The sequence below is a fragment of the Protopterus annectens genome, chromosome 15.part0 (assembly GCF_019279795.1).
Source record: "Protopterus annectens isolate FY-2018-M chromosome 15.part0, PAN1.0, whole genome shotgun sequence".
Taxonomy (NCBI): domain Eukaryota; kingdom Metazoa; phylum Chordata; order Ceratodontiformes; family Protopteridae; genus Protopterus; species Protopterus annectens.
Window position 1 is genome coordinate 537,648,872 of NC_056749.1, and position 13,128 is coordinate 537,661,999.

The 13,128-nt window shown below is 42.6% G+C and overlaps 1 protein-coding gene across 1 annotated transcript in view; it reads left to right on the forward strand.

Moving 5' to 3' along the window:
• The window catches only part of LAMP2 (lysosomal associated membrane protein 2), a gene marked incomplete at its 5' end in the record, with an annotated part of 529,381 nt that extends 518,321 nt beyond the window's left edge, over positions 1 to 11,060 (forward strand). Inside the window, 1 exon segment of the mRNA XM_044057288.1 lies at positions 10,393 to 11,060. Within this exon segment, the coding sequence (XP_043913223.1) occupies positions 10,393 to 10,538 (146 nt within the window).
• Positions 11,061 to 13,128: the final 2,068 nt, after the last annotated feature.

A 13,128-nucleotide genomic window follows, 5' to 3' on the forward strand; every position in this document is an offset into this window, starting at 1 on the left:
CAGACTGCTTATGAGAAAGTTACAGTGGTACCTAAGGAATTTATGGTCTCAACACAAGCACAGCCTAGAAACTCAAATTCCAATAATTCCATGCCTGAAGCAAGAATTCCTATGGTGGGCTCAGGCCTGTCAATCAAACACAGGATTGCCCTTCCACAGCACTCAACCAAGCCAAACCATCACGACGGACGCATCAGACCTCGGTTGGGGGGCCCACATGCTGGACAAATGCATACAAGGTTTATGGACTCCAGACCAGCTGCACCTACACATAAATCTAAAGGAAATGCTGGCAGTAAAACTGGCAATTCAAACATTCAGACCATTTCTCCGACAAGGTCAATTGATGATACGGACAGACAACACCACAGTTATGTGGTACATCAACAAACAGGGAGGCACACATTCGTACCCTCTATGCCGGATGGCACTGGACCTCTGGAATGTGGCCCTGAGCTACAACATACAGTTACAAGCAATTTTTGTACCAGGAAAAGAAAACATTCTAGCAGACATATTAAGCAGGACTACCACGGATGCCCACGAATGGATGCTGCATCCGGACATCTTCAAAACCATTACAAGAAAATGGGGACTCCCAGAAATACTTATTTGCATCCCCACACAATCACCAGCTAAAGAAATTCTGCACAAGGACGTACCACCCACTTGCTTGGAAGGTGGACTCCCTATCGTTCAGCTGGAAAAACCTGACAGCATATGCATTCCCACCACTTCCTTTGATGCACAAGGTGCTATTGAAGATCAAAGAGGACTGTCCAAGGATCATTCTGATAGCTCCAGACTGGCCAAGACAGCATTGGTACCCATTACTAAGGAGCATGTCTCGGGAACAAATATGGCCCCTACCCCTGGTTCCCTTGCTGTTAACACAGAACAACTACAACATCCTGCATCCAAGCCTGAAAACGTTGCAGCTGACTGCCTGGAACATTGCATAAGGCCAATTAACCCAAATTTATCCCAAAGGGTTAAAGACATTATCCTGGAGGCTCGCAGACCTTCAACAAGGAAAAATTATTCAGCAAAATGGAAAAGATACCTCATTTGGAGTACTGCAAAAGGAGAAGATGTGTCACTGATAAACATAGCCAACATCCTGGAATACTTGGCAGAGCTCTTCCACAAAGGCCTGTCCTATTCTTCCATTAAGATTCATGCATCAGCTATTTCAGCAGAATACGACTTGGATCCTCCAGTCTTCTCACATCCTCTGCTCAGGCAGTTTCTGAGAGGAATTAAAAATGTAAAACCTCATAGAAAGCCACCATTGCCAGCATGGGACTTGAACTTTGTGCTAGAAAAATTGACACTTCCTCCTTTCGAACCAGCAGCAACAGCAGAATTACAATACTTATCATGGAAAACTGCTTTCCTGCTGGCAATCACTTCAGCAAGAAGGGTATCTGAGCTACAGGCATTAATGGCAGTACAACCCTTCCTGATCTTCCATCAAGATAGTGTCAATGAGAACAAATCCTACTTTTATGCCTAAGGTGGTTTCCAGAGTATCTTTGAATCAGGCTATCCACCTACCTACATTCTTCCCCAACCCTCAGAACAGGGGAGAAAGACTGTTGCATACCTTGGATGTACATAGACAATTACGCTACTACCTGGACAGGACCAAGGGCAATAGAAAAACTGACCAGCTACTGGTAGCATATGCAACAGGAATGGAGGGAAAAGCAATTTCAAAACAGACAATCTCCAAGTGGATAGGAAATTGCATTAGATTTTGTTACTCCTACCATGGAAAGAAAACTCCAGAAAACATCAGGCCTCACTCTACAAGGGCTACAGCCACTACCACAGCTTTCCTACGAGGAGTGGCTACCAAGGACATTTTAGAGGCTTCTACTTGGAGCTCCGTGCATACGCCAAGCATTATAATTTACCTTTATACTCTAGATCCCGAGCAGGTTTTGCCACTGCTGTTTTGCAAGGGATCCAAACTACACCATAACTTCTTTTTTCCTCCTCCCCCAGTTTGGCTATGGTATTCTACCCATTTGTAAAGACTACAGATGCATCCTTGAAGGACATAGTACAGTTTTGTACCTACCATAAATGTAGATGTCCGATAGGAATGCATCTGCAGTCAGGATTACCCACCCGCCTTTCCCCTCTGTGGTACTCCTAGGGTATTTGCCCATCTTATCGCTAGCTGGGGGAATCTATTATGGTGTATTTGTTTGTATATATGTACATACATGCTTATTTTTTGTGTTTGCTCTCTACTATTTGGAATCATTGGCATTTATCCAAATTTAGCCTTCCTAGAGGGCTCCTGGCATCTGGGGCAAGAAACACTGAGGAAAATGGCGTCGGCTGATGCCTTTATACCCGAATAACTGCAGCTATGACGTCGGGTGAAGTGCGACACCAGCCGAGGCCAGACCCAGACTTTGGAATCCGGCCGACCGAAGGGCTGCCTGACGACAGGACAACCCATTTGTAAGGACTGCAGATGCATTCCTATCGGACATCTACATTTATGGTAGGCACAAAACTGTACTTTTTCTAGGATGCTAAGAAGTGTCCCCAAGTACCATTCGGAGAGAGTGATTTAAAGCAGTTTCTTAAAGGGAAATTTGCAGCTGCTTTAAACAAATGTGTAATATATCCAAGAATTTCCTTTACTATCCAATAAATTTGTTCCTCTTTGAAAAGCATTTTACTAGGTGCCTAGTTGACCTGAACTGTATTGTTGAAGCCACCTGCATTTGCTATGAATGTTGTGTATTGGGTTCTTTTGTTTAGTAATGAGCACTACTAAATGATCCTAATGTGAAAGTGTCGAACAGCAGGCTGGCATATACATGTTTTGGTGTAGTGCATTCAGTTGGAAAATGTTTGTTTACCCTTCAGAATGCTTTGTTAATCTATACTTTCTTGAACTTAAACTGCAACTTTTCACTTGGCGGCTAAATGTTTTAGCAGTCATTTTGAAGAGAAAGTAAAAATGTTCTTCGTGTTTCACTGCTGCAGTCATTACATTTGGGTAATCTGCTGGCAGGTTGCCCTCAGTTGGCCTGATTAACAAAGTCTTGGTCCTGCGTCAGTTGCTGTCCCTTCTTCCATGATGTCAGGTCGTCAGGGGTATAAAACATGCAGCCGACGCCATTACATCAGTCTTTCTTGCCGTGACATGCCTGAAGCAGTTCGCAAGTGCCAGTCGGCTGACTCCTGAAATTTTCGTTTTCGAGTTTCAGAACCGAAGTCTTCAACTAAAAGCTAAGTACCCCGTTGGGGAAACTTTTTCTTGCTCCTTACCAATGTCAGTAAAAGTTAATAATTGCATTACTTGTGGGAAGCAAATACCTCAAAGATTTTCATTTGCCTAATCCGCGGTGGTGGTGCTGCGGTAGCATTGTCCAGTTCGACTCTCAGCTAGAGCGTCTTCTGCGTGGAGACATGCGTGAATGGGCGTACCTTTTTTGAAGGTTGTGCGTCAGGGCTGGTAACTCGGCACGTAAATATCAACTACCAATCATTAGCTGACCGGAGTTCCGCTGTGGCGACCCCTAACCGGGAAAAGCCGAAAGGCACAAGCAAACTGTATTCCTTGCCTAGGCCCTGACCACGACGTACCTTGCTGTCGGTTTTGTGCTTTATTTAATCAGCGCACTCTCCTTCGTCTGTACATTTTTGCTTCTAAATATTTAGGTTCTCCGTTTAATTATCCAGAAATGACGTCAGTTAGCCTTCCCGACTACCAGAATAACAAAAAAAAAACGCAAAGAAAGTCAGACACAGGCCGTTGAGGTCCAAAACTGCCGACAAGGCTTCTCCTAAGACAGTCACCAGTTTGCCGGTACTCGGTGAGGTGCTTTCGCAGCCCCTGATACCCGCTACTTCTGATTCGCAGGCCTCTACTGAGACCCATTCAGAGTCCGGTATGCCACAAGATGCTTCATCTATGGGACCCGCGGATGTCTCTACATTGGATAGGTCCGGAGCCACTGTACAGGCACCGGCTTCTGAGGGTGTATTCAGGCCTACAGACTTGCATATTAAACCAACTCCACCTTCAATACCAAGGCCTAAATCTGCCCAGGCCACATGTTCAGGCCCCTGTGCCTAAAAAGCAAGTGATCAAAATGGCTGAAGATTTAATTACTCTAATCAGGGGTAGTCAGCCCCCTCTTGTAAGAGGCCTAGGGCTGAGCTTGACTAAGAATCTTCTGTACAGGACTCTGTTTCTACTGACTCTTCTAATGACCTGGATTTGTCCATACCTATTTATGAGGATTCTGATGCAGAGGATTCCATTCCCTCTGCTCCCCCCCTAGGATTTTTCTTTTGGGGAAGCTTTACATACCTTAAGGGAGCATTTCCACTAGGAAAGTCAGGAATTTTCTGAATCCAAAAAGAGGCTTAGGGATTTCCTTCTTCCTCAGCATAGGCCTTTGGCTATACCTCCTGTACTAGACATTGTTGTGTTTTCGGAATCCAGTATGGCCCCTGATTCCCTGCCTCCCGCTCCTAGTAAACCAGACAGATACTACAGGGTTCCTGAGTCCCACAAATTCCTTTTCAATAATCCTGTTGCGGACCCAGAAACCATTTCTCAGGGGCCCAAGGGCATTAAGGCTTCTACTGCTAAAAATCCTACCCCTTCTGATAGAGACTCCAGGGCGCTGGATAGCTGGGGTAAAAAGGTTTATACTTCTGCAACCATGGCAATCAGGGTTTTAAACTGTCAATTTCATATGCTAAAATATCAACAGCATATCATGGGACTGCCTAAACAGAAAATTGTTGATTTCTGACTGTGGAAAATAAAGATTTACAGGATTTATTGCATTCAGCTGAACAAGTTGGAAAACATACTTTGCAATGTGGTTTTGATTCTTTAGAGGCCTCTTGCAGGGCTGCTGTTACTGGGTCTGTGCTTAGAAGGCATGCTTGGCTTAAGGAGCAATCTCTGCCTGATCATGTTAAAGCAAAATTGTTGGATGCTCCTTTGCATCAGGACTGTCTGTTTGGCAATAAGGCTGAAGAAGTTCTAAAAAAAGATGGAAGATCAAGATAAGTCTATGCAAACGGTGAAAGATTTCTTACAAGTGCATCCTCCAAGGTTTATTAGGCACTGGCCTGCTAAGAACTGGTCCTTTCCAGCTCTTTCCAGATCCACTCAAGCCAAACCCAGACACGTCAAAAGCACCAGGTTTTTCAGTCCCAAGGGACTCTCAGAACTAAACAATGGGGTGCTTCACTTCCAAATCTGGAAATAAGACACCACAATATAGTAAACAGTCTTGATGACTTTCCTTTAAAATTACCAAGCACTTGCCTCTCAGCTGCCCCTTTGGGGGGAAAAATTGCTCTTCATGCAAGAAACTGGCAGCTTATAACCCAGGACAAATGGGTTTTAAATAGTGTCCCAGGGATACAGATTTCATTGCCACAAGTTGCCAACACCAAACGAGTGGCTAGACCTGCCCCCACATCAGTGGGCAGAGGCTCAGAAACCAGTACTTTCCCTCTTAAACATGGGAGCTATTCAACCAGTACATGGGAGCTATTCAACCAGTACCAGAAGAGGAAAAGGGACAAGGTTTCTATTCCAGACTTTTCCTGGTACCCAGAAAAGACAAATCATGGCGTCCAATTCTGGACCTGTCTACTCTAAACACCTTTCTGGACATTTCAAAATTCAAGATGTTGACTCTTCACCAGTTACTTCCTATGCTAGGCAAGGATGCCTGGTTGGCAGCTCTAGATTTAAAAGAAGCTTACCTGCATATCCCAATCACGGAATCTTGCAGAAGATACCTACGCTTCAAAGCAGGCTACTTGCATTATCAGTTCTCTGCACTGCCCTTTGGCTTGTCTACTGCGCCCAGGGTATTCACAAAGTGCCTGGCTCCAGTAATTGCATTTTGCAGGCAAAGAAACATTCAAATATTATCCATACCCGGACGATTGTCTAATTCAGGCAGTAAACCAGGCCATACTTTTAAAACATCTGGTGTTTGTAAAAAGGGTTCTAACTTTTCTAGGGTACACCGTAAACGAAAAGAAATCACAACTCTCAAAAAATTGCATTCCTGGGTGCAAGCTTGAATACAACTGCCCAGATGGCTTTCGTCATGCCAGAAAAGCAAATTCATTTGGTGACTTGCTTCAAACAGGTGGCCACAAAAACCCTGCTGTCTGCCAAGACAAATACTGCAAGCCTTGGGGTTCATTGCCTCCTGCATTCTTCTAATTCCATATGCAAGACTGCATATGAGGAAACTTCAGTGGTACTTAAAAAGTTAATGGAGTCAACATTGTCACAGCCTGGAAACAATGATTCCTGTCATACCTTGCCTACGCCTGGAGTTCCTATAGTGGGCAGAGGCCTACCACCAAAACAAGAGACTGCCATTCACAGAACCCCCTGCCACCCAAACCCTAACTACAGACTCATCAAATTATGCATGGGGGGCTCATCTGGCAAGGAAGTGCATTCATGGCAAATGGAGCCCAAATCAAATGCACCTTCATATCAATCAAAAAGAAATGCTAGCTGTACAGAATGCTCTGACAGCCTTCAAGGACTACCTTCATCCAGGACAACTAATGGTAAAGACAGACAACACCACAGTTATGTGGTACATAAACAAGCAGTGGGGTACACATTCCTACCCCCTCTGCAGACTAGCCATGGCATTGTGGAACACGGCCTTGAGCTACCAAGTACAACTACAAGCTCAATTCCTGCCAGAAAAGCTGAATATTCTGGCAGGCGAACTAAGCAGAAATCTCATGGACCCACACGAATGGAAACTGGAACCACGGATTTTCAATATGTTGACAAGCAAATGGGGGAGCCCAGACATAGATCTTTTTGCCTCACCCCAGTTGGACAAATTTTGCACAAGAACTCCTCACAAAAAAGCCTGGAAGGTGGATGCTTTGTCCTTCAGCCGGAAAAACCCATCAGTCTATGCCTTTCCCCCTTTGCCTCAGCTCTCCAAAGTTCTGCTAAAAGTCAAACAGGACAAACCAAAAATGATTTTGATTGCTCCAGACTGGCCATGCCAACACTGGTACCCACTTCTGCGCAGTGTCACAAATTTCTCCATGGCACCTGCCTCAGACACCTTCCTTACTATCTCAGCAGGAGAACCAAATCCTGCACCCTCAGCTCCCAACATTAAATCTTGCATCTTGGCTAATCACTTAAATTCCCCCTTAGCATCCCTCAGCAAACCTGTGATGGATGTCATTTTGGAGGTGAGAAGACCTAGTACTAGAAAATCTTATGCTGACAAATGGAAAAGATTCTGTGCCTGGAATCAATCTCAAGGGATGAGCACAGCAGCGCCCAATTTACCTCAGGTTTTGCAATACTTAACTGAGATGCTTCACAAGGGCCTGTCTTTTTTCCTCCATTAAAATCCATGCCTCAGCCATTTCAGCTCATTACAGCACAGAACCTTCCCTCTTCTCTCATCATCTGCTCAAGCAGTACCTCAGTGGGGCCAAAAACTCGAGACCACCCAGGAGAGCTCCAACCCCTGCCTGGGACCTTAACTTTGTATTGGAGAAACTCACTCTACCTCCTTTTGAGCCAGCTGCTACTGCAGACTTAAAATTTCCTTCTTGGAAAACAGCCTTCCTTTTAGCAATCACTTCAGCTAGAAGGATATCTGAATTACAGGCCCTTATGGAAGTGGAGCCCTTTCATCATCTTTCATGCAGACAGGGTGTAACTCAGGACCAGTCCATCCTTCACGCCCAAGGTGGTATCCAGTGTGGCTTTTAATCAGTCCATTCATTTGCCAACTTTCTTTCCCAATCCACAGAACAAGGAGGAGCAGATTCTGCATTCATTGGATGTACACAGACAACTTAGATTCTACTTGGACAGGACTAAATCTCAAAGAAAATCTGAACTGCTGGTAGCATTTGCTGCAGGGGCAGAGGGGAAGGCTATTTCAAAACAAACCATTTCTAAATGGATAAGCCACTGCATTGATGTTTGCTATAAGCACCATGGAAAATCTATCCCTCAGGGGATCAGATCTCATTCCACCAGGGCTGCATCTACTTCTGCAGTCTTTCTCAGAGGTGTTCCTACCAGAGGTATTCTAGAAGCTGCTACCTGGAGTTCAGTTCATACTTTCACCAGGCATTATCACTTAACAATTTTCTCTAAATCCAGAACTGGCTTTGCCACTGCTGTTTGGAAATGCATTATAGCTGGTCCTAATGCTGTGTAAATCCATCCTCCTAACCATAGCTTTGGGAATCTACCCAAATGTAATGACTGAAACACGAAGAACATAGTACAGTTGTGTACACTTACCATAAATGTAGATGTTAGTGTATTCCCTGTTGCAGTCCTGGTTACCCTCCCTCTAGCCCCCTGTTTTTCTCTTACTATACCTCTAATTTCTTTTACTATGCTTAAAAGCCTTTTTGGTGTATTTGCTTTTGGTTGGAGGTATATTTTGTGTTTTTAATTATATATTTTTTGCACCCCATTTGGGGGGCACCTGACATCTGCGGCAAGAAAAACTGATGTAATGGCGTCTGCTACATATTTTATACCCCTGATGACCTGTCGTCATGGAAGAAGGGACAGCAACCAACGCAGGACCCAAGACTTTGTTAATCAGGCCGACTGAGGGCAACCTACCAGCAGATTACCCAAATGTAATGACTGCAACAGTGAATACACTCTAACATCTACATTTGTGGTAAGTGTACACAGCTGTACTTTACTGATATACCCTAACAGCTTAGCAACATGATATTTATATTGGGTATTTCCTTAATGTTATCTATTCTGATTGCATGAGAAATTAAGTGCAGAGCTTGTAAAATCCCATCTAGTACAAGCTGTCTTATGTGTTTTTAATGCTGGAACAGTACTTTTGATTTAACTAGGATGCTTTGCATAATCAAAATCCTCAGGATTTTACTAAATGTAAAGATGGATCATCCTGAGAAGTAATTGCTGTTTTGTATGCCCTGTTTTGTGTAATTTTTAAATGTGGGCTAGGTTCAAGTGTGGAAATGTGCTTTAGTTTGAAGAGTTAATTTTATTGCCTTTTGTTAACTAAAATAACTGAAACGAGTAAAGAAGAAAAGCTTGTTGCTGTTAGTTTTTTGTCTGCCACAGTGACCATGAAGCCAGTGCCTTGGATGCCCATTTGACCTATTCTTCCTCCCAAAGACAGGAGCCCATCCGCTGTTTTCTCTGGAGGACAGTCTGGTACCATGAGTGGTGCAGTCATCTGGTGGTAGAATTTATGTACCTGATGGTGCAGTCATCTGGTAGAATTTATTAGCCTGATTGTTTCCACCCATGTTAGCAAAATGCACAGTCATTCCTGTGTCTGTGCCACTAGATGAATATAGTTCTTGTAGGTCTCTGTCATGACTTCATCCTTGTATGCCATGGGCGCCTGGCTGAGGTGCTCTTACGTTTTTGAGGTTGAGAAGGGTGGATCATTCTGTGAATGTGGCGATTAGGATCCAAAGAATGTTCTCCTGCATTCCATAGGAAATGCAGACTTATTTTTTGTTCCTTTGTATTTTGGGATGCTACTGTATTTGTAGTGTATTCAGTGTAAAATGAAGGGGTACTTTTATTATAGGAATGGGCTTAATCTTTTTTTATAGAAATGGGCTTAATCTTTTATTAGTGGACCTTTCTGTTTCTGTAGTAGCAAAGACCTCGGTTATTTAACCTTGAATTCTTGGGATTTGAGGTAAGGATATTTGTCGGAACACTGTTGCATATCCAAGCACATCATTTGCTTTCAAAAGTAAAAGTTTAATGAGGGTGTAAAATGTTGCTGCAAAGAGTTTCTGCGCTTAATTCTTCAGCACATTATAATTAATTTTTCTCGTATTAGGTACACATTTTACTTTTGTTAAACTTTATATGAAATGCTGTGTACGTTGTTTATAAAAACGCTTTCTGAGTAGTTGTATACTCAAATCTTTTGTTTGTTGTATTCCTTTTCTTGGGTTTCCCAGTATTTACTGAAGTACTGCTGATGGTCTTTTTTTTTTTTTTTTTTTTTTTTTTTTTTTTTTTTTTTTTTAGGGGGTTAGATGTAATAGCCAAAGTAAATTTAAAGGCTTTAGTGATGATGTACTGAACCAATCTTAAGTCTTAAACTCCAGAAGTTAAGCAATACAAGAAACTATTTCATTGTTTTTGTCAAACATAAGAGGTGCTAATGCCTATATTCAACTGTGGCCCGGATGTAGCCTTTAGATATTTGAAAAGATCAGTCTGAGTACTTTGAGTAGCAGTCAAGTATTGTAATTGTCCTAACTTGAAGCACGTGTTTCCCTTGTTTGATTTTGCATGTGATTCATTTTATGTATTTTTTTCTTTCTCCCCTCAAAATGTAGCTGAAGAGTGCTCAACAGATAAGGACAACTACATTGTGCCAATAGCAGTTGGAGTGGCCTTGGGAGGATTAATTATTATAGTTATTGTCGCTTACATTATTGGTCGTAGGCGAAGTAAAGCAGCTGGATATGAACAATTTTCTTAAATTTGCTTGTGGCCCATTTGAGCGCAACCCAGAGAGGTATGCATTTGAGAAAGGACCTGCCCATTTTTAGACTGCCTGTAAAAGTTTGACTTCAACTGTTCATTTGCCTTTTCTGTATTTCAGACTTGTGCCACAGTAGAACACAAATGCTTGGACGAACATTAATAGTAGCATCTCTGTTCATTTGTTAAAAAGGGTTAATAAAACACAGGACAGAATGCTTTTTGTTTGTCGATTAGATTCACTGAAATGATACAAATGTTTAAATATTAAAAATACTAATGATTGAAGCGTTTGTGCATGATGCCTTTAGAAGGCTCTAGTGCCTTAAATTGACAAGCCAAATTACAAAATAGTATAACCCTAAAATATGCAGAACTGCATATGTATTTTTTAATTTTTGTTGAATTGGAATATGCGGTTTTCTTCTGGCACTTAAAACAAGGTATGAGTAATGCCTTTAAGATTAAAATCTGGCTAAAGGTGTACGTATGTTGTGAAATAAAATGTTATTTACAGTTTTGTCTGTGTCACCATTATGACCGTCTTTAGTGCTTACAAACTGCTTTATTTCTGTTTGCATTGCTAACAGTAATTTTACATTGAACATACCCCTGAACTAGTATGACCTGTTGTCATGCAGTAGTTGTCTGCAGTAGGAGGAACATTTCTAGCTAGTGGTATTTTTGATACCCTAGTGTATAAGATGACAAATGTATTGGTAAGTAAATGCATCTTTATAGAAATCTGACTAGTGTGCGAGAAGGGATCTTGTTGGCATGCTCACAAATCCCATCAAAAGTAGCACAGCCCTTTTAAATGTACTGATAGTAGTGCTTACTCTGAGGCATCCTTGCAGTGGATGGAACATTTCCTTTGTTCTTTCTAATGCTTTCTCAAGTAATGTACCTTTGCAGAGCATCCTAGTACTAGGTTTTATGGGCATTCCCCATAATTATCAGATTCATTGTAGTCTTTCAGTTAGGATACTTAACATATGCAGCATTTTAAATTCACACTTTCATTACAAAAGCAACACAGATATACCTTAAGTGTTATTGTGGCACCATAGTCCTTTCTGTCTGAGATGGAACCAGTATTACTGTCTCCACTGCCACAATGACTAACTCCATAATTTACTAGTGTTAGCATGTTTTGGCATTTTGATCAGTGCTGTGCAAGTAACAATGATTGAGGTCCAGTGCCAAATATGGAGCTGAATCAGTACCCCAAGGCAGAACAAGACAAGAAAGCCCAAGTAAATGTGCACCCCATGTCTAAGCCTAGACCTGTATCCTTTTCAAACTCACTGTGCAAATGATTGCCCTTACTCATCCTAGGAAGAGATGGCATACTTATTCCATCAGCAAGATTTAATTGGAGGCTGCCTGAGAAGTTCACTCTGGGTGGCAAGGGAAGGTGCTTTTTGGCTTTACACAGATGATTTTCAGCACCTATGAGTTCAGTCCCTCATTCAGTAGGTCTCTCCGATATGGCTTGCCCCTCCTCCCAAAGCTATACTTGACTGACATCTGGTGAGGAGATTGAGAACCGAGGTGGAATGTCATACCGCTGCCATGGAATCTTTTTCATTATGCAGTACACCCACCCACACACATACACACACACTTGCACTTGGATTTCCAGGGGAGGACCCACTGATGTATTGACCCGGATCTCTGGTGACTCTGCTAATGTCTCCCACCTGTTTCACTTGACAGTTCTCCCTGCGCTTCCCTAGCCTCCGCCAGGGGTAAACAGCATGGTGCACCTAAGAACTTGACCATTCTTCCCTGCCAGCACCTCATATGCTTGAGCAGTTGCTAGAACCTTGCACGCCTGGTTCATAGCCAGGAATTTATTCCTCTTCACCCTTGCTCTGACGGGAACTAGGGTTTTGCTTTCACCATCTCTCACTGTGGTAAGGTAATGACTCTGAGGCATGCAAGGTGTGTGGGCCTCGGACTCCTTTGGATAACCTTATGCTTCTGAATTACTTCAGGATTAGCTTTTTACTTCCATCCCAAAAGATTTTTTTTTTCATTCAAGAACTGGAACTTCTCAGACTACATTACATATCTGTACATTTTCAGCCTTTCCTATCCCACCCCTAGACACTAGCCTGTTCATTGTGTAGTAGGGAAAGTGTGTGTGGAAGTACAAAAGGACTTTCTAGCAACTGGTCATAATGCCAGAATAATCCTGTGTGCTTGTCTGTTTCCCTCTTACCCACCTTGGCACATGCCTTTGTTTGAATACCTCACTATTACTTTGTCTGGAATTACTTTACAGGTCAGTATCATCAAATTCCCTTCGCCTCATTCTTTATCATTTGAGTCTGGATGGCCCTTCTGTCTTTGTTCCCTTGCATGTTCACCCCCTTATGTGTCGTAGCTGAGGCATTGCATTGTAACTGGCCTAAATACCCTGTTTTGGAACTAGATTCTAGTTGGTGATCTCTTCCAGGATGATGATTGTATGATCTTTCCATGATGCTCTTGTGTCCTCCCAAAAACACAGCAGTTGGCCATATTGAATAACTTGTGTGTGTTTTGCATCTGATAAAGAGATTGTCTTCGCTAACCCTTGG